The sequence below is a fragment of the Pinus tabuliformis genome, chromosome 6 (assembly GCF_031772625.1).
Source record: "Pinus tabuliformis cultivar Carrire ecotype Pingquan chromosome 6, CPIR1, whole genome shotgun sequence".
In the NCBI taxonomy this organism is placed as follows: domain Eukaryota; kingdom Viridiplantae; phylum Streptophyta; class Pinopsida; order Pinales; family Pinaceae; genus Pinus; species Pinus tabuliformis.
The window spans coordinates 337258748-337285546 of NC_142292.1; the positions used below are offsets into that span (position 1 = coordinate 337258748).

The 26799-nt window shown below is 38.3% G+C and overlaps 1 protein-coding gene across 8 annotated transcripts in view; it reads right to left on the reverse strand.

Moving 5' to 3' along the window:
• The window catches only part of EDD1 (glycine-tRNA ligase), a 508476-nt gene that overhangs the window by 204962 nt on the left and 276715 nt on the right, over positions 1–26799 (reverse strand). For all 8 annotated transcript variants that reach the window (XR_016256845.1, XM_089415669.1, XM_089415674.1 and 5 more), the window contains 2 exons: positions 23136–23210; positions 22911–22969 (listed from right to left, as the gene is read on the reverse strand). Coding sequence is in view for 7 of the 8 variants with exons in the window: in XM_089415669.1 (XP_089271795.1) it covers positions 22911–22969; positions 23136–23210 (134 nt within the window). In the remaining variant the exon portion in view is untranslated. The remainder of the gene's footprint in view (positions 1–22910; positions 22970–23135; positions 23211–26799) is intronic.

Consider the following 26799-nt stretch of genomic DNA (forward strand, 5'->3'; position numbering starts at 1 on the left):
TTGTAGTCGAGAGGACTACAGAAGTCGGGCAGGATCCTTGAGGTGCCTAAACTCTTGGGTCACATACAGCTACGTGAACCCTTAACAATAGTAGCATGATGAAAAGTGTCGGGTGGAGCAAGGTGTGACGGAGCGACAAGACAGTGATAGAGTGCAGGGGTCTGTAGCAAAGCAGTGGAGGTTGTAACAGTGCGAGAGGCATAGAAGAGGTTGTAGCAACGCAGTGGCAGCACAGGGAGCACAGGATAGCAGCTGAGGTAGCTTCAGCATCATGAGGCTTCCAGACTGACCAGGATGTCAGTGTTTGGGTGAAGTCAGTTACTTACTTCTCCGTAACTGAGTTGCAGTGTAGTAGTTAGCAGTGGCAGTGCTATGGGCAGCATGATGCAACATGTTGAGAGGGCGTTGCAGTACAGATGTAGTAGTGGCAGTGGCAGTGTCATGAGCAGAAGTACAGAAAGCAACAATGCATTGGATGTAATGAAGCATGCCAAGCATCAACACAGAGGACCGATGCGGAAGATCAGTGCGATGCTTCTATGGTGAAGCATTGCTAGAGCACATTCTTCGCTAAGAGGGAGTGTTGATTTTGGGTAGCATCGGATGTGCTCTAGACATGAAAATTGCTGGAGAGGCTAAGGCACATGGGATCTCCAAGACTTAGAAATCATTTGGAGAAATTCTACACAGATGAAGAGATATTAAAATAATTAATATTTTTAATAGCTTCCTAAGTCTAAACTTAGGAAAATAAAAATATTAATGTGTATTAATATAAAATGGGTGAGAAAGTTCTAAGTGACGAAGATCAAGCCAGTACTAATCTTAGTCATTGATTAGGGACTTAATCTCGGCCGTTGATTCGTCAACAGGAAAAGTATAAGAGGAGGCTTGAAGGTCAATTGGAGACACACCAAAAAGAGATCACGAATTTGATTTTCTGGGGCAGGGTTTGCTGACGAAATCGAGTTATTGATCAGAGCTGCAACGAGGGGCAGTTCAACAAGGGATTTTCATCTGAGGTTGAAGAATACATAGCAGAGAGGCAGCACAGTGTCACGAGAGATAGCACAGGCCCTAGAAGGGCTGACGCAGAGGCCGTAGAGCTAACGCAGAGGCTGACGCAGAAGCCGCAGATGCTGACACTAGGCCTCAGAGGTAGCATTAACGAGATTCTGTGGGCCAGACTGAGAGCAGATCATCAAACTCTGAGTCACGAGAGGGTGACACAGTTCCTGGAGGAGTGACACAGTACCTGAGCAGTGCTTGGAGCAGCATTCGCTGTCTAACATAGGGTACAGTCGGAGTCACTATGAGGTTTGATCATCCGGTTGCTAATTTGTCGGAATATCTGTCTCTGGATAGAGGTACTATTACCGAGGATATTCTCTGTTGGGTGAGCCATTTCTGGCACCCTAGTTATATTCACGAAATCTGCTTAATAATAAAACTCTCATATCTATTGAACTGGTTTTCCCACATTGGGTTATTCCAGGGACAATTGTCCAAAAATAACGGTGTCCCTTGTGTTATTGTCTCAGTTTATTTCAGTGCATCATCTGTATATTTGTGAACGCTGCAATAGTGTTTACTTTGATGTTTATGCAATTAAATAACTTGTTAAAGTAAAGAACAAGTATGGGATTGTAAACCAGTAATTGCAGTAGGGGTTTCTAATGTGTTAGATTCAGGAATTTTCACATTTCTACAGTCCTTGCAACTTCACCAACATTCACGGGTATCCTCACAACCTTTTAGATGTTAGTATTGTTGATTTGAGGTAGCATCAGATGTGCTCTAGCAACGAAAATTGGTGGAAAAGCTAAAGCACATGAGACTTCCAATACCCAGAAAGAGTTTGGGCAAATTCTAAACAGTTTGGGAGATATTAAAATAATTAATATTTTCCCTAAGTCTAAACTTAGGGAAAATAAAATATTAATGTGTATTAATATAAAACTGTGTTAGAATGGTCCAAGAGTCATGGATCAAGCCAGATCTAATCTTAACCATTGATTAGGGACTTAATCTCGGTCGTTGATTCGTCAACGAGAAAAGTATAAGAAGAGACTTGAGGATCACTTGGAGAATACACTGAGGGAGACTAGTCAGATCAATTTCTGGAGTGCGGTTAGCTGAGAAATTGAACTAGTGGTCTGGAGAGCAGTCAGGAAGCTGCAAGTACAGAACAGAGAGATGGGAGATTAGCAAAGAGACAAAAGGCAGACGCAGGGCCAGAGGAAGCCACGCAGAGGCAGCAAAGACTGCACAAATCCAGCAGGGCCTGCGTCATCCATGCAGAGGCTGCAGGAGTGACACAGAAAACCAGAGAGGCTGTGCAGAGTCTCAACAAGCTGACGCAGAGGGTTTCAGGTCACACAGAGGTCAGTAGCGCTGACGCTAGGTTTAGAAAAAGTGCTGGAAAATTTGTCTATCTATGGGTACGCCAGTTTGGCACCCTGTTGTACAAGAAAATTATTGAATAATAAAATCCTCCCTTACTGCATCGGTTTTCCCACATTGGGTTTTTTCAGGGATATTAGTCCAAAATAACTATGTCAATGTGTTGATTCTTGTGCATATGTTTGTTTTTGTATTACGATGTGATATCTGCAGCAGTGTTTATTTTAATGTTTATTGAAGTAATTTCATGAATAACTTATGGTGAAATAAGTAGGAAAAGTAAATCAGTTGTTGTAGTGATAGAATTTTCACATGGTATCAAAGCAAGTAATCAGAGACAGAAAGGGAAAATCAGTTATGGGTCGACACCGCAATGCAGAGGCATCCACCTCAGGGGACTCACACAAATTTTTCAAAAGATTGCACAAGAGAAAGAGATTTATATTTCTCTATGTTGGCTTCTAGGCTGGAAGAAGAAGTGGCGTGCATGACTAGTGTTGCATCATCAAAAGTATGGTATATAGACAGTGGATCCTCGTGGCATATGACGGGAATCAGGGAGGGTTTCTCAGAATATCGAGAAGAGAAGATTAACTTTCAGATCACCATGGGGAACAAGGCAAAGTGTACTCCAATAGGAAAGGGTACCATAGATTTTCAGACATAATCGGTAGAGCGGTTCCGTACCACAAATGTGCTACATGTACCGGGATTGGGGATGAACTTACTTTCCGTGTCACAACTACAAGGCAAAGGCTATGACGTCTACTTCATCAAGGAAAAGCTATACATCAAACACTCGAGCTGGAAAAAGAAAATGCAGGTCAACATCAAAAGTAATCGGTTGTATAGATTACAACTAGAAAAACCAATGGCACTAATAGGCAGTCTTGGTGACAAGGACTTGAACGAACTATGGCATAGAAGGATGGGTCACCTGTACCATAAAGCTCTGAGAATTCTCAGGAGCACTGTAACAGGAGTCCCAGATCTGAGTACGGAACGAGATGATGTATGCAGGGGATGCGCTTTAGGAAAGTATGCCAAGGCAGCATTTCCTAGGAGCAAACACAGGGCCAAGAGTGTACTAGGATTGATACACTCAGATATCTACAGACCTATGTCCGTCAAAGCTCTCAAGGGTGCCGAGTATTTCCTTACCTTCATTGATGACCACTCAAGGAAAACTTGGATTTATTTTCTGAAAACCAAGGATGAGGTTTTCTGTCGATTCAAGGAATTCAAGGCTCTGGTGGAGAATCTGACTAGGAAGAAAATAAAAGTCCTACGCTTAGATTATGGTGGAGAGTATGTAAATTAGGACTTCACTGATTATTGCGCTAAGGAGGGCATTAGAAGAGAGTGGACAGCTCCCTACAATCCGGAGCAGAATGGAGTAGAAGAAAGGAAAAACAAGACTATTGTAGAAGCAGCTAGGGCCATGCTATATGATCAGGATATGCCATCATCGGGCGTTTGGGGAAGTTCTCGGTTGAACCAGCCAACTTCTGAAAAAGGAATTTTCTAAAGAGCCCAACTAGTTTTGATCCCAGACTTATCATTTGAATTTTGCTTGTGAATGCATGAAGGGTTTTCTGAAGCACCTCATATTAAACTTAAAATTTTGAAAATATTTCTGTGGCATACTGACAAATCTGGCTATTTAAAGCCTTTAAACTGTGAATATTGTAAGTATTTAGTTGGCTTTAGGGTTTTTTAGTTTTGTTTCTTGCATATTTTGTTTCTGGGTGTTTGTTTTATCATTACAGGTTGTAGATCTGAAGGTGTAGTCTTGTTCCGAAGCCAGATCTAGGCCCTGTAGGGTAAGATCTGGCCTCAGCGTCATTTTTGCAGGAATATTCTTCAAAGGATTTTCAAATTTTCTAAAGAAATTCGAGGGTTTGTTCAAGTTATCTGTCTGCTGCCCAGGGTTTCATTTTTGTGGGAAAAAAAATTTCAAATTTTGTTTTTAAAAGATCGCTGCTCAAAACCCTCTAGAATCGCAGCACTTGCACTCAACTCCTGCAAATCGCTCCTAAACCTGCATCTAATCCATAGCCACGATCTTCCTTCACCGCTACCATGTCACCTCACACTCTTCGTTCCTCTGCTAGCCAGATCTCTCTCAACCCTCAACTCGCTCTTCCTTCCTTCACGCATTTACTGCCATACCTGCGATATTCCATGGCTCCCTACATCGAACGCCCTCCAACCTGCAAGATCGATTTTCTCCTCGCTTCTCCATTTCCATCGCCGCCTGTATGTTGCCCATCCTCACGCAGTTGTCTATCCCCTTGGTTCTCCACGCTGCCATAACCAGCGTGTTGCTCGCATTTCTTTTCCCCGCGCATCCCTCACGCCTTAATCCTCCCCGCAACCTCCTCACGCTGCCGTCAAACCCGCCATCGAGCTGCCATTATGCCGTCACCTTCGCTCTCCATCCGTCGACCTCTCTGCCATCGAAAACCTGCACACAAGCAAACAGTAAAAAAAAAACATACGCTCAGTTCATTTCTTTCGACAGTCACGCAAACAATAACCTTCGATTTCGATTTTCTGCGTTTTGATTTATGGTTTTATGCAAGTTAGGGTAATGTATATTTTTATATAGTTTAGTTTTAGTTTTAGAATTAAATTTTTGTTTTAGATTTTAGATTTATTTATTTCATTTCAGTTTTGTTTTATTTAAATTTTGAATTTTAAAAAATTTGAAATCAAATATACATATATATATATATATATAAAATCAATTTTCATGGTTATATTTTTAAGCTTTAGAACTAGATTTTTTTTAATTTTATTTGGCTTAGGCTTTAGTTTTAACTTTATATATAAATAATTTTAGTTTTGTTTTATTTTTTACTTTAAAATAAATCCAAAAAAATCATAAAAAAAAAAATTGGAAAAAAAAAATTAAAAAAAAAATATATATATATATATATATTGAAAGAAAAGGTTTTTCGTGGTTTTTCGACATAGTTAAATGTGCTTAGATTCATATATTTAAAAAGTTTAGCTATTCGAAAGTGGTGAATCATTCTTTGAGATTGTTGGCATCTGAATTTCATGGTTGAAGTAATGCATTCTATTTTTTGAAAATTTAATTGCTGGAGCATTGTTAAGTCATTGTGCAATTGATCGTTTTGCTTGAATTATTTGATGCTCGTCACATGTTAGATATTTTGCAAATAATTTTCAAGCAATCATTGATTTTTTCCTAAGCAGCAGCAGCAAACCAATTACTTGGATTAATTTTTATCTAGTGAGATCTTTAACTCCATAAGGCACTGATCTTTAGCATTTAAAATTTAATCAAATTCTAAGTCTCGCTAAGCCTTAATCAAGTATTCGATTGCTTCACTGTGTCTCCCGAACCGACTGATTCGCAACTGGTTTTCTTCTATCCCATAGGGTCTACCCCCCTTAGCCTGCTATAGGGAGACGGCTTAAATGGAGAGATCAGGGATCAGGGTGACAGCCCCTAGTCTAAGCGTTGTCACGATGCTTAGACACTTTGCGCAACAACATTTTTTGGCGCCGCTACCGAGGATAGAGTTTTTTTCTGTCCTTGGTTCCTTCGACATTCGTCTCGTTTCTTTCCTCTTGTCTTTTCCTGTCCGTAGCTCCTTCCTTCCGAGTTTTTCCGTGCTACACTTTTTGTCCGAGTGGCGACTCCACTTCATATATCCTCTACAAGAGTGTATACTAGAAGACATCCAAGTAGTTTGGTTAATCCTGCTCCTGATCCCGAAAGGGCTCTCAGAGTACGATTACACAAACTATCTTCTCGTACACTTCTTGTTAACCTCGGACAAGAAGCTCTATTTGATATCCATTTCCTTTTTACTAACCCGGTCGAGCACAACATCATGGATATATTTGCCCCTTGCGATTTTTCTAACATTCAAGGTTATCCCAATGATATTCCAACACATGGGATGGATAAATTGCCTATCTTTCTAGGAAATAACGCAATTAATGCTAACATCTAAAAGCTTTTAGTTTATGGATGGGTAAGTATGCAAGGGCTGCTGATTTTAATCATGAAGATGTTAGAATGACTCTTTTTGTTCTGACCTTGGAGGGCGATGCTCATGAATGGTTTGCAGAAAAGCGTCAAAATTCATTTGATTCCTTGCAATTGATCATTAATGTCTTTAAGGAAAAGTATGGAGATAAGAGAGAAGGAAGACACCTCGTGAAAGCTATTAGCATAATCAAAAAGTGAGAGAATGAAACCACTGAAGAATTTAACAAAAGGTTTAATGATATTATTAAGGAATTATCTCAAGATTATAAACCTACTGACAAATCTCTTCGAGATTTTTATATTGATGCTTTTAGCCCTGAGCCCTCTTATGAGTTGAGACGTGCTAAACTTCCTGATTATAGGGATTGTCAAGCTTTAGCCGTAGAGCTTGAAAAGGATAAGGCAGCATCTGGGAAGTCTGAAATCCCAAGTTTTGATAAGCATTCAACGAAATTGAAAGAACCTAAAGGAAAAGAGGTTCAAGAACCTGATAGCGAGCTTGTTCAGAAATTGCTCCAAAAGATCGAAAGCATGGAAATCAATCAAGTGAAATTAACATCTAACCATGCTAAGGAGATAACTACTTTGCAGAATAGGTTGGTCCAAATGGAAAGAGCACAAACGCAAAATTTCCAGCCCAGAAATAATAATAATAGAAATAACAATTGGCAAAAGAAGGGTCAATCTAGTGAGTAGAGACCTCCTAATACGCTTACTAATTTGGTCAATAATGCTCCACCTTACTGTCGGGTTTGTGATGCTCTTCATGAGGAGGCTACTTGTCCCATCGTTAGAAGAATTTTGGATAATGGAATGTTTGGGACAGGTGATCAAATAAATGTAGTGGGTAACGAATTTCCTTTGTCTATGAACGATTGGATGGAGGTTAAGGAAAATAGTCAAGATGTTATGCATCCCTCATCAGCTTTTGGTATAAATAACCTTGAAAATGAAGATGACATTTTGGCTAAGTTATATGGCAAAAGACCCTCTCCAGAGCAAATCATGGAAATTGCTAGAGATAAAGGTTTAACTTATCAGAGAAGGGATAAAGATCAGAACGGGAATCAAATTCCCCCTCGAACTTTTAACCCTAGTTTAAACTCTAGATTAGATGTTGATTTGGGAAGCTGGTTTAATGATGCGAAAATCCGGGTTCCTGTCTCCAAGATTGTGAAAATCCCTTCCCAAAGAGATAAGTTACTAAAAGCTATTCAAGGTCGTCAAGCAAATATTTCTCAACAGAAGACCCCGGAAGTTGATTTTCACAATGCTCCCATATATTTGCAAAGTTTAGACTCGGATAACAAAGCTCATCAACCTTTCTTTATCACTTTGATGGTTAATGGGTACAAATTGAATAATTGCATGCTTGATTCTGGTGCATTAGCTTGTGTCATGACTAAGAGGGTCATGGAACAACTTAACTTAAGAGTTTCTAGACCCTATTACAATATATGCTCCTTGGATTCTAAAAAGATTGAAGTTCATGGTCTAATCAAGGATTTACAGGTTCATTTATCAGTTTACTCGGACATCAGAATTGTTATGGACATTGTTGTTGTTGATGTGCCTGATGCTTGGGGTATGCTTTTATCCAGAAAGTGGGCCTCTGATCTAGGAGGGAGTATTCAAATGAATTGGTCATATGCTATGATTCCTTCTCCTAGAGGTGATGGTTTTGTGAGACTTAATAGAGAGCCCGAGAGTAAATTCCATGTTGAAGATCCTAAGAGACCTCATAACGAGATAATTAAAGAACAATCTGACATTGGGAACTACACTATCATGTCTAATTTCATGGTTCCTCCTAATGATAAGGTTGATAAAAAGATTAAGGATCTCAATGATAAAGTTTGGTACATGTATTTTGATGGTGCATCGTCTAGACATGCTAAAGGTGCGGGAATAGTATTAAAATCACCCCTTGGTCATATCTTCAAGTTTTCTTATCGATTAGAATTTAAAGCAACCAACAACATTGCCGAATATGAAGCCTTGTTGTTGGGTCTTGAGTTGGCGAAGTCTTTAAAAATTAAGTTGTTTAGCATCAAGGGGGATTCTGATTTAATTATCATGCAGCTCACAAATAAATTTACGTGTAAAAATCAGAGATTAAGGAATTATCAAAATGTTGTGTGGGATACTATGGAAAACTTTGATGCCCTTGACCTTGAGGCAATCCCAAGAGAGCATAATAGTTTGGCAGATGAACTTCCCGCAGCTGCTACTACCTTGCAGTTATCTGATGAGCTAATAAAGGATAAGATCAAAATGGAAGTTATATTTAAACCGTCTGTTCCAGATAACTCAGAGCATTGGCAAGTCTTTAATGATGAAAAGCAAGTGATTCGTTTTCTTGATAATTTGGATGAGTTTGAAAATTTTCAGATAGATTCCAAGGAGGATGGATCCGATGATCATGAAGATATCATAGATCCTACTCCTAGGAATGTGGTTGCTTTAGAACAACACTTTGACCGGCATGATACCACAAAGTTGAAAGAGGAAAATAAAATGGATCTAGGCGAATACATCGAGGTAAACATTGGCCCTCATACGAACCCAAAGATTGTTAAAATTGGTAAGGGTATTAATGATGAAGAAAGAAAAAAGTTAACCAATTTACTTCGTGAGTATCGGGATGTTTTAGCGTTTTCTTATGATGAGTTGAAAGGTTATAGGGAGGATGTCATGGAACACACTATCCCTTTGAAAGATGAAAATGCTAAACCCTTTCGTCAGAAGCTTAGGCAGATTAATCCTAAGTTAGCCCCTTTGGTTCAAAAAGAGCTTTCGAAGATGCTTGCAGCAAGAATTATCGCTCAAACGAGGCATTCAACATGGTGTTCCAACCTGGTGATTGTTAGGAAAAAGAATGGTATGATAAGGCTTTGTGTCGATTTTCGAAATCTTAATCTAGCGTGTAAGGAGATAATTACCCTTTGCCAAACATGGAGACTCTATTGCAAAGAGTAACCGGTTCTGAAATGATGTCATTGCTAGATGGCTTTTCTAGGTATAATCAAGTATGGGTTAAAAAAGAAGATCGTCACAAAACCACATTCACCACACCATGGGGTACTTTCGAATACATTAGAATGTCGTTTGGACTAACCAACGCTAGGGCTACATTTCAAAGGGCTATGGATTATGCCTTCAAGGGGTTAATTGGGAAATTTATTGAAATTTACCAAGATGATCTTACTGTTTTTTCTAAGGATGGTATTAGTCATATAAGTCATCTTCGGCAAGTTTTTGATAGATGCAAAGAGTACGGGATTTCTTTAAATCGACTAAGTCTGTTTTGGAGTAACCGAAGGGAAATTACTTGGGCATATTATTTCTAAAGATGGAATTAAGATTGATCCTGAAAGAGTTGAGGCTATCCAAAAGATTCCTCTTCCCCATAATCTTAAATCCCTTCAGTATTTCCTTGGAAAAACAAACTTTCTTAGAAGGTTTATTCCAAATTACGCAGAAATAGCTAAGCCTATTCAAAGTCTTCTGAAGAAAGATGTAAGATTTGTTTGGCAAGAAGAAAGCAAAAGGGATTTTCAGGAAATCAAAGGTGCTATTGCAAAAGCCCCTGTTCTAGTTAGTCCCGATTACTCTAAGGATTTCATGATTTTCTCTTTCACTTCTGAAGATACCATTGCTGGTGTCTTATTACAAAAAAAGAAAGATGGTCACAAGCAGCCTATTGCTTTCATGAGTAGAGCGCTTCAAAATTCTGAATTAAAGTACAATACCATGGAAAAGCAAGCCTATGCCTTAGTCAAATCTCTTAAGCATTTCAAAACTTATGTGGGTTATTCTAAAATCATTGCTTTTGTCCCACATTTGTTGTTAAAGATATATTAACTCAAACTGATTGCTTAGGGACTCGTGCTAGGTGGGTTACTAAAATACAAGAATATGATTTAGAGATTAGACCCACCAAGCTAGTCAAAGGCCAAGGCTTGGCTCAAATGTTGACCGAAGGTAATGAAAAGGCTCTTGGTTTGATTTGTCTTAACGATCTATCTTCGCCTGAGCTGCAGAGATTAGGGGAGTATGAATGGTACAAGGACATCGTTTATTACCTAATAAATTTACCATGTCGTAACCATTTAGTTGTTCATAAGAGAAGGGCTCTTAGATTAAAAGCCACTAAGTATTTCCTCATGAAGGATGGCCTTGGATGGAGAAATCCTAAGGGCATAGTACTTGGATGTGTTGATGAAATTGAGTCCAAGAAATTAGTTTCTGAGTTTCATTCAAGATTTTTTGGTGGTCATTACGCTGCTAGAACTACTGCCCACAAAATTCTGAGAGCTAGTTATTATTGGCCTTCAATTTTTTCTGATGTGCATAAGTTTGTTAGAAGTTGTCAAGCTTGTCAATTGTTCACTGGGAAACAGAAGCTTGTTGCCCTGCCCTTTCAACCTATCGTTGTGGAGGCACCTTTTCAGCATTGGGGTCTGGACTTCATCGGGAAGTTTCATGAAAATTCTAGCAATGGCTACTCATGGATTTTGACTACTACCGATTATTTCACTAAATGGGTTGAAGCCATCCCTGCTAAGAATGCCACGAAAAGGTCATTAGGGATTTCATTAAAAATAATATCATTACTAGATTTGGTGTCCCCGCTAAGATCACTACTGATAATGCCAAGGCTTTTAGTTCTTCAGAATTTTCATCTTTTTGTTTTAAGTATGGCATTGTCTTATCTCATTCATCAAATTACTATCCTCAAAGTAATGGTCTGGCTGAATCAAGCAATAAAAATCTCATAACCATTATCAAGAAGTTAGTAGGAGATTATAAGCGATCTTGGGATAGCAAAATCAAGTATGCTTTATGGGAAAATAGGATTACTAAAAAGAAAGCTACTGGTAAAAGTGCCTTTCAATTGGTTTATGGCTTGGATGTAACCTTACCTGTGCACCTTGTCTTTCTAACCCTACTCCTTGTCTTTTCAGCATTTCATTTCTATTTTAGGATTAGATTTACTTTTCATGTTACTAAATAGTTAATAAATGAAGAGCTTATATCTTTCCTGTGCTTAATGTTATATGATGATTTTTGGATGGACGCTACTTATGTTCTGTTGTGTGTTGCGTGGATGCAGATTCTAGATTCTCACATTCCTACATTGTAGCAACGTGTCCCCAAGTAGAGCCAGATGTTGACCACTACGTGTCAACTACCCATAGCAATACACCCCCTTTTTTCACAAAAGGGATAGCGCTTGATCAATGTGTCCATGCCATTTGACTATCATCATCAGCCTGATCATGTTATTTTGTAAACTCAGTCTGCATGTGTAAATTGTAAATAATCTTAGCAGATCTGTGTCATGTATGTAATTGCCTAGGTAAACCTAATCTTCTAGTGATGATCTATGTTTCAGAAGATTTTTTGTCTCACCGATCTATGATCGACAGAGTTTTCCATCAGCCTAACCCCAAAGCTAGGATGGATTTTGTCATTAGAATCTTGGGGGAGTCCTAGTGTGTTAGATCGAGTCTATGTAGAAGTGATTTGGGAATAATCCTAACTATTTGGTTAGGTTATTTTATTACAAATTGCTTGATCTACTAGATTATGTTTGTGTCGCAGAACTGGGTAGTCTATGAGGGTCTATGTCAAATGGGTTTTTTCCCTTGAGATGTAAAAATGTAAAAATCATGATGTAAAATGTCTTGAGGGTTAGGAAAATAATTTATCCCCTCATAAGTCCTAGGTCCTAGGTAATTTTTTCAAAGGCTAACTTCAAGGGTCCCTTTAAATAAAAAAATAAAAAAATAAAAAATTATTAAAATAATAATAATAAAATAATAATAAGTCAAAATTTTGAGGAAATAAATGTAAAATTTTAATTTTTTAATATATTAAAATGCATTTAAAATTTCGACGGATGAAATTAAAAAAGATTTTGATCCTCATCGACAACCGAGATCACTTTGACATGGATCACTCGAACTAGCCGTTGGGAAATTTATCTTTAAATAGGGGGTCAGGAATCATTTGAGATCATTTGATCTGTGAGTCTTGTGCTAAAGAAAGCTCTGTTGTAATCCTTTTTTCATGTGCAATAAAAAAAGGCTTTGGGGTTGAAATCTTGCTGGTGTTACTCTCCTAGAAATGCTGTAAGATGTTTTATTTCTGTACATAAATTTAATTTCAGCCATTGATGATAGCTTGATGAAGAGTGATTTTAAACACAAGTGTCTTGTTTAGTCACTAGGGTTTGAATGGTAGTTAAATTTTGCAGGTATCTCCATTAGATCTGGATTTTAGTATCGTTTTCTCCCTCTTTGTTAATGGTTGAAGTAAGTTGTGTAGGAAAATCTTGATTTTGAGATCATCGGGCATTTCGGGAAGTTCTCGGCTGAACCAGCCAACTCCTAAAAAAGGCATTTTCTGAAAAGCCCAGCTAGTTTTGATCCTAGGCTTATCATTTGAATTTTTCTTGTGAATGCATGAAGGGTTTTCTGAAGCACCTCATATTAAACTTAAAATTTTGAAAATATTTTTGTGGCATACTGACAAATCTGGCTAGTTAGAGCCTTTAAACTGTGAATATTGTAATTATTTAGCTGGTTTTAGGGTTTTTTAGTTTCGTTTGTTGCATATTTTGTTTCTGGGTGTTTGTTTTATCATTATAGGTTGTAGATATGAAGGTGTAGTCTTGTTCCGAAGCCAGATCTAAGCCCTGGAGGGTAAGATATGGCCTCAGCGTCATTTTTGCAGTAATATTCTTCAAAGGATTTTCAAATTTTCTGAAGAAATTCGAGGGTTTGTTCAAGTTATCTGTCTGCTACCTAGGATTTCATTTTTGCAGGAAAAAAAATTTCGAAATTTTTTTTTTAAAAGATCACTGCTCAAAACCCTCCAAAATCGTAGCCCCTGCACTCAACTCCTACAAATCGCTCCTAAACCTGCGTCTAATCCATAGCCACGATCTTCCTTCACCACTGCCATGTCACCTCACACTCTTCGTTCCTCTGCTAGCCAGATCTCTCTGAACCCTCAACTCGCTCTTCCTTCCTTCACGCATTTGTTGCCATTCCTGCGATATTTCGTGGCTCCCTGGGTTGAACGCCCTCCAACCTGCAAGATTGATTTTCTCCTCGCTTCTCCATTTCCATCGCTGCCTGTACGCTGCCCATCCTCACGCAGTTGTCTATCCCCTCGGTTCTCCACGCTACCATAACCAACGTGTTGCCCGCATTTATTTTCCCCACGCGTCCCTCACGCCTTAATCCTCCCCGCGGCCTCTTCACACTGCCATCAAACCCATCGTCAAGCTGCGATTACACTGTCACCTTCGCTCTCCATCCGTCGACCTCTCCACCGTCGAAAACCTGCACACACAAGCAAACAGTGAAAAAAAAATATACGCTCAGTTCATTTCATTCAACAGTCACGCAAACAATAACCTTCGATTTTGATTTTCTGCATTTTGATTTATGGTTTTATGCAAGTTAGGGTAATATATATTTTTATATAGTTTAGTTTTAGTTTTAGAATTAAAATTTTGTTTCAACTTTTAGATTTATTTATTTCATTTCAGATTTGTTTTAATTAAATTTGGAATTTTAAAAAATTTGAAATCAAAAAAAAAAAATATATATATATATATAGATATATATAGATATATATATATATATATATATATTCGATTTTCATGGTTATATATTTAAGCTTTAGAACTAGATTTTTTTTATTTTATTTGGCTTAGGCTTTAGTTTTAACTTTATATATAAATAATTTTAGCGATGTTTTATTTTTTACTTTAAAATAAATCCAAAAAAATCATAAAAAAATATAGAACAAAAAAAAAAAATGAAAGAAAAGTTTTTTTCGTGGTTTTTTGACATAGTTAAATGTGCTTAGATTCATATATTTAAAAAGTTTAGCTATTCGAAAGTGGTGAATCATTCTTTGAGATTGGTTGGCATCTGAATTTCATGGTTGAAGTAATGTATTCTATCTTTTGAAAATTTAATTGTTGGAGCATTGTTAAGTCATTGTGCAATTGATCGTTTTGCTTGAATTATTTGATGTTTGTCACATGTTAGATATTTTGCAAATATTTTTCAAGCAATCATTGATTTTTTCCTAAGCAGCAGCAGCAAACCAATTACTTGGCTTTATTTTTATCTAGCGAGATCTTTAACTCCATAAGGCACTTATCTTAAGCATTTAAAATTTAATCAAATTCTAAGTCTCGCTAAGCCTTAATCAAGTATTCAATTGCTTCATTGTGTCTCCCGAACCGGCTGATTTGTAGCTGGTTTTCTTCTATCCCATAGGGTCTACCCCCCTTAGCCTGCTATAGGGAGACAGCTTAAACGGAGATATTGGGGATCAAGGTGAAAGCCCTTGGTCTGAGCGTTGTCGCGGTGCTTAGACACTCTACGCGACAACACGGTCATTTCGTATTTAATCGTTATAAAGCAAGTAATTGACTCCATAAGGCACTGGTCTCATCTATTGATCTAATCTAATCTCTTAACTTGTTAAAATCAACCAAGTGGCTAGGCCATTCAATCGTGTCTCCCAGACTTGTTGGTTGCCAACTAGTCTTTCACTTTCATATTTCATAGGGACTACCCCCCATAGCCTGTTGTTGAGAGATAGCTAGAACGAAGAGGTCAGGGATCAAAGTCATAGCCCTTGACCTGAGTCGTTGTCGCACCATACCTATACAATTTGAGCAACAACATTTTCTAGTGTCGTTGTCGAGGATAGGTTTTTCCATTCCTAGTTATTACGACATTCTTTCTTACCTTCTCATTTTGATCTTCTTTAGCCCGTCAATCGACACACATTTTTTAACGTTGTTGTTGGGGACCAGTTTTTTGGACTTTGGCACTACGACAATTATCATCACTCTTCTTAATCCTCTAATCAGTGTCATCTTCCTTATCCTGCTAATGCCACAATATTTTATGGCATAGTTGCCTAGGACCATCTTGTTCTCGACGCTTCAACAACATTCTATCATCTTTTCATTCTATCCTAATCTTCTAATCCATTCATTAGCCCGTAAAACACCACATTTTCTGGTGCCGTTGATGGGGATTAATCTTTTGGTCCTTGCCATTGACGACATCCTCATCATTTTTCTTCATCTTTTCATTTGAGCCAGCAATGCCACAACATTTTTTGGCAGCGTTGATATCTTTTCATCGTGTCATCGTCTTATCCATTATTCCTTCACTAAAGTTTCATCATCTTTGTATCTGCACCTTAGCACTTGGATGTTTCGAGTTAGTTTCATGTTTGGGTAGCGACTCCATTGATTCATCCATTCACAAGAGCTTATACTAGAAGAAATCCCAATAGCTTGGTTAAGCCCACTCCTGATCCTAAAAAGGTTTTAAGAGCTCAGTTAAACAAATTACATTCTAGTAAACATTTATTTTTTCTCGAATAGGAAGCCCTCTCTGATATCCACTTGCTTTTCCCTTATCCCATCAATCAGGACCTCATGCTACAAGCCTTGCAACTTCACCAACATTCAGGGGTATCCGCATCACCTTACAAATATTGGTATAGACAAGATTCCACTATTTCAAGGGAATAATGCAATTAACGCTAATGCTCACATCAAGAAGTTCACGTCCTTCCTATTAAGACATGCTCATGTTGCTCAGTGCAATCACGAGGATGTTAGAATGAAACTATTTGTCCTATTTTTATAAGATGATGCCTTACAGTGGTTTTTGGATAAGCCCGATAATGCTTTTGATTCTTTGCAAGCCATCTTCAATGCATTCAAGGATAAATATGGGGATAAAAGAGAAGGAAAGTATTTGTTCAAGGAACTCAACTCTATCAAGAAAAGGGAAAATGAGACAGTTGAAGAGTTTAATCAAAGGTTTAATGGTATTCTTAAGGATATGACTCAAGATTACAAGCCACCTGACAAAACATTATTGGAACAATATCTTGAGGCATTTTGTGTTGATACATCATATGAGATAAGACGTGCTAAGCCTACAAATTTAGTTGTCGCCCAAGCTATAGCTGAAGAATTAGAAAAAGATAAGAAAGCTTCTAGTAAATCAGAAATTCCTGGTTTCGAAAGAGATTTGGTCAAGTCTAAAGGGAAAGTAATCAAGCAGGTAGAGCATGAGCCAATTAAGGAATTAAAACAAATGATTAAGGAAATGAGAATTGAGCATGCTAGAGAAATAAGTGCCATGCAATCCAAGTTCATCCAAACGGAAATAAATCAAAATCAAAATGTTCAACCTAGAAACAATAATAATAATAACCGACGTAACAATAATCCATGGCCAAGAAAGAACCCTCCTAATGATCAGAGGCCTCCTACTATGTTTGAGTCTGCCAATGTTGTTGACAAGCCTATTCCATTTTGTATACCACGTGAAAGTTTTCATGAAGAAAGTTCATGTGCTCTTGCTAGAAAACTTCTATAAGAAGGAACCAATGAACAGATAAATAATGTAAATCAAAGTTCTTTTAGGGAAGGTCGTTGCACAGATATGATTTCTTCATCTTTCACCATCAACAAATTCAGTGATGAAAAGGATCCTATCACGTAGATGTATGGTGAAACTACATCTCAAGAACAGATTCTGGAAATTGCTAGAAGTAAAAGTTACACCTATCAAAGGAAAGGCAAAGAGCCAGGTCAAAATACACAGGTTGCGTCCGAGAGATATAAATCGGGATTAAAAATCGATTGGGTTGCATGGATAAACAGTGTTAAAATGTTTGTCCCAATGATTGAACTTCTAAGGATTCCTTCTCAAAGGTCAGCATTCTTCAAAGCTTTAGGCATGGCTCAACATGATTAGGTTGGTACACAACCAAAGGACGAAGAAATCAAATTAAAAGATCTAAATTGTTATATGAAAAATGAGGATAATCAACCTTTCTTTCTTACATTAGAAGTTAATGATCGTTTGCTGGAGCTTCAACCAATGTCATGACGAAGAAGGTTATGGATCAGCTAAATCTAAGGATTTTGAGGCGATGTCACAACATTTGCTCAATGGACTCTAAGAAAATTAAAGTCCTTGGTGTGGTTAAAGACTTACAGGTTTCCTTAGCTAACTACTGTTACAAAATCATGGACATAGTGATTATTGACGTGCCAGATGTATGGGGAATGCTCATATCAAGAGAATTTGCAGCTGACTTAGGAGGGTGTATTCAGATGGATTTATCATATGCCACTATTCCCACAGCAGCAGGTGGTATGGTCAAGTTATACAGGGAAGTTGAAAGAAGATACCACGTTGAAGATCCAAAGAGGCCAGATGATGATCAAAAGATTGAACCACAAGGTCATCCTTCAAAACATTATGTCGTGGTCACCTAGTTCCTTCATCCTATATATCACTTTTCTTCATCTCATCTTTCGTCTCGTCATCCAAGCAAGAAAAGAACAAGACTTTATTTTGACAAAGATATCTAGCAAAGTGATGAAAGCTTACATCAACCAAAAAGGGTCAAGATTCAACAAGGGACATCTCACAAACAGCCCATGGATCTGCCATCAAGCAGACCGGTATTCTAGATTATGCCACACAGATGACATCTGATGCCATAGGGCATCCTTTGTATACTATCTCTAACCCTACTCTTTTAATTAGGATTTTGATTCTATCATGAGTTAGTTTTATTTCATACATTTATGTTTTATGTCTTCTTGATTTGTTAGAGTAGATTTTTCTATTCCAACAAATGTTTTATATATGCATGATAATTATGATTATGAGCACATATCTATTCGATGGACTTCTGTTTTCTTGGATACAGGATTCTTGATTTTCACGTCACTTCAAAAAAGCAACATGTCCCCATATGAAGCCAGATGTTGAACCCATTTTGTCACAAGTCCAAGGAAGCAGTGTATAAAATTTTTCAAAGATCAAAATTATCAGCCATCACATGATATATCATTGTAAACTCAATTTCTGCAAGTTGTAATGTAAATGATGCGAGTATGACCGTTTAATTTTGTAACAACACCTAGGTAAGTCTTTGATTCTGGCGAAGAATTTCATCCTAGGAGGTTTCTCAACCACACTGCATTATGTGTGTTTCTAAACATGGATAATTGTCAAAGCTTTTCCTATAGCTTAAACCCCAAACCTAGGGTGGAATTTATTAACAAGGTCTTAGGTGAGTCCTAGTGTTATATCGAGTCTTTGTATAAGTGGTTTGGAAATAATTTAAGCTAGTTCACTTAATTATTTTATTACAAATCACCTGGTCTACTAAATCATATTGTGTCGCACAATTAGATAATTATTTTGAAAGTTTATTTGTAAAGGTGTATTCCCCCTTTGAGGGTTGAATTTGTAATATCTGATGTCAAAAATATTTTAGTGCATATTTCTTCATACTTACACACCATGCTTAAAATATTTGAAGGCGGAAAAAATAATTAATCCCCTCTTGTGTCAATTAATTAATTTTTCTGGCTAAAAGAAAATAAAATGCTAAGTCAGAAAATTAATTAATTTAGTGTCAAATTAATTCTAGAGAAATTAATCTTCTCCAAATGGAAAATTACCAAAAAAATCATGAGTCAAAAAGAAGTTAATTTTTAGAGGTCCCCCACTAGGGAAAAAATGGATTTTTTTTTTTAAATTAAGCCCTTGGACCTTGGTGGTTATGTCAAAGTCAAAATTTTGAGGAAATTAATACAAAAAATAAAATTTTGGATTAATAAAATATGGGTTATATGAGAAATTCGAAATTTTATCAAAATAAACATTTTCGACAGTGAAGATTAAAATATCATCAAGCAATTATCAACGGTCAAGATTATTTTGACGGGGTTCAAACCAACTAGCCGTTATTTTCCACTTGGAGTATTTTTCTATAAATTAGAATCCATTTCGCCTCTCAAGTCATGATGATTATGAGTCTAGGCTATGTAAATTTGTAATGTTGATATTGAGTCATTGCTCTACTGGGAACGTTTGATATCATAATAAAATACTTTGGGGTTCAGTTCATGGTGTTCTTGTCTCATTGATCTTTGGTGCGTGCTAGTTATGTGTAAATCCTATATTGTGCTTCAATGCTATATAAATTGTTATTTCATTTGTCAATGATAGATGGATTCCACTGATAAATTTTGGGTATCTTAAGTGATTTGATTCATTATATGATCTAACGAATTTCTTGACAAAGATTATAGAGATCTACAGGTACACTAGCCCTTGACCTCCAAGTTCACAAACTGTGGGCATGGGCAGACCTTGTTTGGTCTATGGGAAATTTACATGGTGTTCCTACTTCACTAAAGGGTATGGCCAATATTAATTTGTCGAAAAAATACATTGATCCATTATTCAGAATTAATTTTCTCAAAAAATTCTATTTTACAAGCATTGTATATTTGTAATTATTTTGTATATATAATTTTGTAAAATATTTTTCTAACCCTTGTTTTGTAGCAATTGGGGTTTGGTGTTTATTTTTAAATTTTGTATATATTGGGGTTTTGGGAAAATTTTATTTTCATTTGTGCAGGTAAAATTCAAGTAGATTTGTTGGGGTTGTTGAGCTAGATCTAGGCCCTTGAGGGTAAGATCTAGTCTCCATTGAATTTGCAGGCCAACCATTCAGTGTTTTGCAGCTATTTGATGGACATAATTTTTGTTGCAGGGTACTGAAAATTTTTGAGGACCTTCCAGCCCTAGCCATCTTCTCTTTGGCCCAATTCGTCTTACCCTAGGCTTTCTTAGAGACCTCAACTTCCGTTTTAGGGTGACATCTAGCCCTCTAGAGGCCTTGGCCTCCTAGCGGCAACTCTTAAGGCTTGGTCGCAGCAGCTAAGGAGCTTCCTCCCCTAGCTACAGGCCTATTAGGCGTTGTGGCTGCGTTTCTAGGGCCTCTTAGCCCTAGACGCAAGCTTTCCCTTGGCATCTTTTGCCTTTCGCTGCCACTTATCCTCCCTCGCCCTCCTCTTCCTTGGCCGCAAGCCTCACAGCCTCCCTCCTTCCCTCTCAACTGCCTCATTTTCCCTTGTGGAAGGCCTTAAAACCTCCTCTTACCTTGCCACAGGCCCTAATGGCCTCCTTTAGCCCTAGCGTAGGCCTATTTGGACTTTCACCCTTAGTCGCTAGCCTTTCTAGGCTTAGCGTCCCCTCCTTTAGCCCTAAATCCTTGCCCTCTTTGCCTCATTTGGTTATCATTTGATTATTTTTCCTCTAACACTTGGTGTTTCCAATAAATTTCAAGCTAACATTGGTGGTTGCAGGTGGTCATTCCATTGGAGAAGTGTTGGGCAATTTCTCTAGTTAGCTTCTAGGCCTAGAGGCCTATTGGTTTGCTTCATCTAACCCTCACTTCCTCACTGTTTTGTTTACAGCCATCTAATCATTTGCATAACAGTGGTAAATATCTAATTAAGTGGCATAAAAATCATTCATAAGTTGTCTATAAAATTTCTAATTCACTTGCATGAATTGGGCATTCATTGATTGGGCAAAATTTCACTAATTTGGATGACTGTCATACTAATCTTAAGTGAATCATAAGGTCTGATATATAACAGTCGCATAAGCATTCATCTTTTGCATCTTATTACGCTCGGGCATTTTCTCATGGCCTGCAATCCCAACTAAAGTGCTCTCATTTAATCAAGAAGAAAAGATAATTTGGGACTGTTTTAACATATTTGTCATCAGATTAGCCACTGCTGTCTTAAAAGTTTAATTGTTGCTCATTAAGGTTTCTTGAATTGGTTAATAGCATATTGTGGAAAGGATAGCTAACATTGGTGACATTGGATTTTGAAGTGAATTTATCATTGGTTTAGTTGTTACATTGCTTCTATTGTTCAAAAGATCTAACATTGTGTTTTCTTGTGAGTTCCATAATTTCTAAAGTTTCATATTTGCACTTAATAAAGTCACTCACACAAGTACTTAATCCTAAGATCTAATATCACGGTTAGTATTGTTTAATTGGTCATTGGATTTGGGCATATTGGCAATCTTGTCTTTTCACATTGGCATTCCTAACCGTCATATATGAAATTGGCATTGTGATAATTTAACAATTATCTATCTCTTAAGCAATCGCTCATTGTATTGTCTCTCAAAGAACCTTGGATAATTGTCCTAAGTAGATAAGTGCTTTAATCTCTTTTACTTGCCATCACTATCATTCTTGTTTCATGGTTAAAATCTATTGTGGATCTTTGGCATATTGATGATTTGTTCTTAAGGGCATCTATCTTATATTTCAAGGGGAGGTATCGTTAACAAAGCCTTTACTTTTTTTCTTGACTTCTCTCTACAACCTACTTTTGAGACTAGCGTCAAAATAGATAAGGATTAAGGGATACACTTAGCTAGGCATATAGTTAGAATTAACCAAGATTTCTTGCATCTCACCTAGATCATAGGATTTGCACTTCATATAGGATAGCGAACCATCTAAGTAGTGATTGTTCATCCGGTCATTTGGTATTTAATCGATATAAAGCAAGTAATTGACTGCATAAGGCACTGGTCTCATGTAACGATCTAATCTAATCTCTTAACTTGCTAAAATCAACCAAGTGGCTAGGTCATTGAATCGTGTTTCCAGGACTTATTGGTTGCCAACTAGTCTTTCACTTTCATATTTCATAGGGACTACCCCCCATAACCTGTTGTTGGGCGATAGCTAGAACGGAGAGGTCGGGGATCAGAGTGAAAGCCCTCGACCTGAGTTGTTTTCACACCGTGCCTATACAATTTGAGCGACAACAGTCTCTAGAGTCCAAAAAAGATCATGCTACAACAAATATCCACATAATATCAAAATCATTATATCGGGATCCTCCTCACCAAGATCACCCTCTAAGCATTAAAATAAGATAGAAAAGCTTAACATGCCTAATCAATGATTTTAAAGTGAAGTGTAAATTTTTACTACGATCGCGAAAGAGGAATTCAATAGTCAATGGCACCAATGTTGAGGTTAACAGAGGGCTTGGTGCTCTTGATTAAATGTCAGTTCCATACCCTCATACATCACACAATCTAGTAGAAATATTGCAATCCTACCAATCATGAAATCCTCAAAACTATTAAGTCTGCTTAATTTTGAACGAGATCCAACATTTTACTTTCTCTATATGAAATTCAATGAGGTTGGAACCACTCTCAAACATCCTAAACAATAATGGTAATGTTAAAAATTTAAGTAAAAGAGAATTCTTCTTTATCTAAATGAAAACAATTGATTTCCCCTTGTTTATTTGATGGAAAATAGTCACAGTATCCTCACAACTCAATCCCCTAACTCACTTTTTAAAAATTGAGCTTTTATGCTTCAGCAACATCTATGACTACCATGAAAAATAGTTCCGCTATCATCCAAAGTCTAAGGCTGAAAATTTCGATTAAAAATATTCAGAGAAACAAAATGTTTTAATATGACTTTGCTTATAAGACCATGAAGATGTGATTGGAATATAATATTTCAATGAACTCACCTGAGGACAGCTTCATTTCCTTTGCGAACTGTTATTTTGTGAACTTGTCCATTTGCTACCTAGAAATAGTATTAAGTGAGATAATTTCCAGATTCTAGAATATATAAACACAAATATCAAGTCATCTTTATCAACAATAAACATGCAACTTCTGCTTCACATTTTTTTTCCATTGTCATCTAACAAGCAAATAAACTTATTTTCTTTTAAATGTCAATGCCTTACTGAAATGAATGCAGGTAAAAGCTTCCCACTCGATGCATCCTCTACTGGAAAATATCTTTGATGCTTGCGCATAACCTGCTCATTCAAAATTCCAACATAATCTTAATACCTAGATCTCAATGCAAGAAAGTTAATAAATGTCTTAACACCTTCTGAATATAAAAAAAAAAGCATAGATATTTACGCCTTTAAATGCAACTCCCTCTCCCCCTAGACATTTATACCTGCTCAGCCATTAATAATGAACAGTGCATTCACCAAGGTAATCATGTCAGCGGATCAAATAATAAATGTATTTACCACACATATAGGAAGCCAACCAATTCAAAGAGATAGTTTCCATCATCCTTGTAACAGACACCGTCTATAAGAGGAAAATAACAAACAGGCCACTATTAACCTATTGGGTAAATTAAATTTTGGAAAATGTCTACGAATCTTTGGTGAAAGGTAAGACATATAAACTATGTAGGGGAAGATAGTGGCCACACAGGAACGAAGCATGGACAAATATGAACCACCAAACAAAAGAGGTTGCCTGCAATAAAGGAAAGCAGGTTACTTGATCCGACCATGCATGTGTCCAATGCCCAAAAGGAGAAATTAGAAATATTGAAAGACAAAAGGATATAAATAAGGCTTAGTCTAACTTATAGAGAAAATAGCCTTTCTCACTAGAATCCGACAATACAATTTCAACCAAAATTGTTATTTTTTATTGTTTAAAATGTTGATTTGGGGTAGCATCGGATGTGCTTTAGCCACGAAATTTGGTGGAGAGATTGGGGCACATGAGATCTCCAATACCTAAAAAGGGTTTGCGCAGATTCTAAACAGTTCAGGAGATATTAAATTAATTAATATTTTTAATGGAGTCCCTAAGTCTAAACTTAGGGAAAATAAAATATTAATGGGAATTAATATGAAACTATGTTAGAATGGTCCAAAAGACATGGATCAAGCTAAATCTAATCTTAGCCGTTGATTAGGGACTTAATCTCAGCCGTTGATATGTCAACAGGAAAAGTATAAGAGGAGGCTTGAGGGTCACTTGGAGAATACACCAGAGTGATCAGTCATTCTATTCTCTAGAGCGGGGTTTGCTAAGAGAGATAGAATTAGTGATTGGGAGATGCAGCTGAGGGGCATTTGAGTACAGAGAGACAGAGAGGCAGAGATAGTGTCGAGAGAGCAGTGCAGTAGCCGGGGAGAGTGACGCAGAGCCAACCAAGGCTCACGCAGGGCTAGGCAGAGGTAGCTGGGAGCTACGCAGAGCCTCAGAGAGGCCAGCGTAGCTAACGTAGAGGGCCAGATGGCTGACGCAGGGCCTCCTAAGGCTGACGCAGACCCATCCAGGGTGACGGAGGGCCAGCGCTGGGCAGAGAGGGGCTAACATAGTCCAGAGAGAGGCTAACGCTGGGGTTCTGGGGCAAATTGGTGTTGAGGAGCTACCGGAATGATTATCCGGGGTTTCAGCCAGGAGATTTGTCAGAAACTGAGAGGTATTACTGCCAAGGAAATTCTCTGTCGAGTAGGCCAGTTTCGGCACCCAGATTATACTCTGATATTGCTTAATAAGAAAACCCTCAGATAGCTGCACCGAGTTTTCCACATTGGGTTTTTCCGGTGACATTAGTCCAAAAATAATGGTGTCATATGGTGTGATTGTTTCTGTTTCCTTTAGTTGTTGATCTGTAATATGTTGAGCATGCACTAGTTTATTTTCTGTATTTACATTGTAAATAACTTTTTAAGTAAAATAACAAGTAGGTAGGAATAAATCAGATAAAGTGCATGGAGGGTTTCTAACTAAGTAAACTTAGAAACTTCAACATTGTATCAAAGCGTGATTGCAGATCACAGGAGGACTAAGGACATCAGCGGAGGGGAGCAATAGCAGCAAAAAACAGCGGTCCCAAGGTGATAGAAGTTGTTTCTAGTAGAGCAGCAACAAGGGAAGGGTGACGTAGTGCCTACGTCATCAAGGGTGAGCCGGGAAGAGACAGTGCAGAGGCTAAGGAAGGCAAAGGAACCCTCATGTAGAGCCACGCAGTAGCTAGGAGGGCTGACGCAATTGGCTAAGGAGGTTGGGTTGCTAGTGCTGGGATTGCACAGAGCCTAGGAGCTCTCACCTTCAGGTTGCTAGGGTTTAGAAGGCTGTGGGAATATTGCAGAGTGGAGCTGGTGAGGTACTATAGTCAAAAAAGTACCTAACAGAGCAAGGCCAAGAGGAGTTGCTATCGAGGATTTCTAGCCGAGGAACCCGAATCAGTGGTGCAGTTGCACAAGACAATCAAAGTAGGGGGCATCTCGACAGCAACAGAAGGATTTCCAGGAGGGAAATGGGGACTCAGAGGGAGTCCAGAAGAGAACTTCCAGATGGGAACTAGAGACTCAGAGGAATCGAACAGAGAACTTCCAGGAGGGAAGTAGAAGAGCATCATGGCACTACATGAAGTAAGAAACCAAGATAGACTGGATGGAGCATCGAACTTTGCAGTCTAGAAGGCCAGAATCTTATCCATACTTGACAAGAATCGTGTCAAGAACTTTGCCTTGAGGGTTACAGCTTTCCCAGTCGACCCCAATGATAAGGACAAGTACAAGGAGGCAATGGCGAGGGCTAAGCGCATAATCCTTGACGAGGTCAAGGATCATGTAGTTCCACACATTGCCGAGAAGGAAACGGCATATGAGATGTGGGAGGCCCTCAAGAAATTGTACTAGCATACTTATGTGCAGAGAAGAATGCTACTTGAGAATCAGTTGAGGTTGTATCAGATGAGGAAGGGAGAAACAATTGACACCTTCCTCGGAGGACTAAATGAGATCCGAGATCAGTTGACTACTATAGAAGCCACATCGGATCAGGAGCTGATGGTAAGGATAGCCCTAAATGTTGTCTCAGAAGACTGGGAGGTATTTGTCCAAAGTATACTGGGCAGAGGGACTCTCCCACCTTGAGACGAGATGTGGGCAGCTCATTGCCAGGATGAGATCAGACGACAGTCGAAGACAGGTAGCAGCAGCAAGGGGATCAAAGTTAAGCAAGAGGAGGAAGATGTTTCCCTAGCATCTGAGGGAAAGCAAGAAAAGCGGAAGAAGAAAGATCTCTCCAAGATCAAGTGCTTCCACTGTGGGGAGTTGGGTCATTATGCAACCTAGTGTCCAAGGAAAAAGAGTAAGGGAGAATCTTCCGAGACTAAGGCAGCGCCAGCATGGGCAGAGAAGGAAGTTTTGACAGACGATGACTATGCCATGAGTGCACACGCACCACTTGAGTGGAAGTGGGGAGACATCGAGCTGTAGTCAAGCAGACTATAGGCGATGAGGGGCAGGATCCTCAAGGTACCCAGCCTCTTGGATTAGACCTTGTTACAGGAGGCCCGAAGAGGAGTAGCAGGACTAGCTGAGTCGGGTAGAGATGGATGCGGATGAAGTGACAGAGAGAACTATAGTGTAGTAGCCCCGAGACAGCGTGAGGCTAGCAGGCTGCAACAGTGCGAGAGGCACGGGAGTGTTGCACTAGTGCAGGATGGCACAGAGATGTGTGCAACGGTGGGAGATGCAGGGAGTTGTTGCAGCAGCGCAAAGGTCAAAGAGGGAGCACTTGTCAGCGATAGAGGGAGCTTCAACATCATTGGGTGTCTCTAGCCCAACAGAG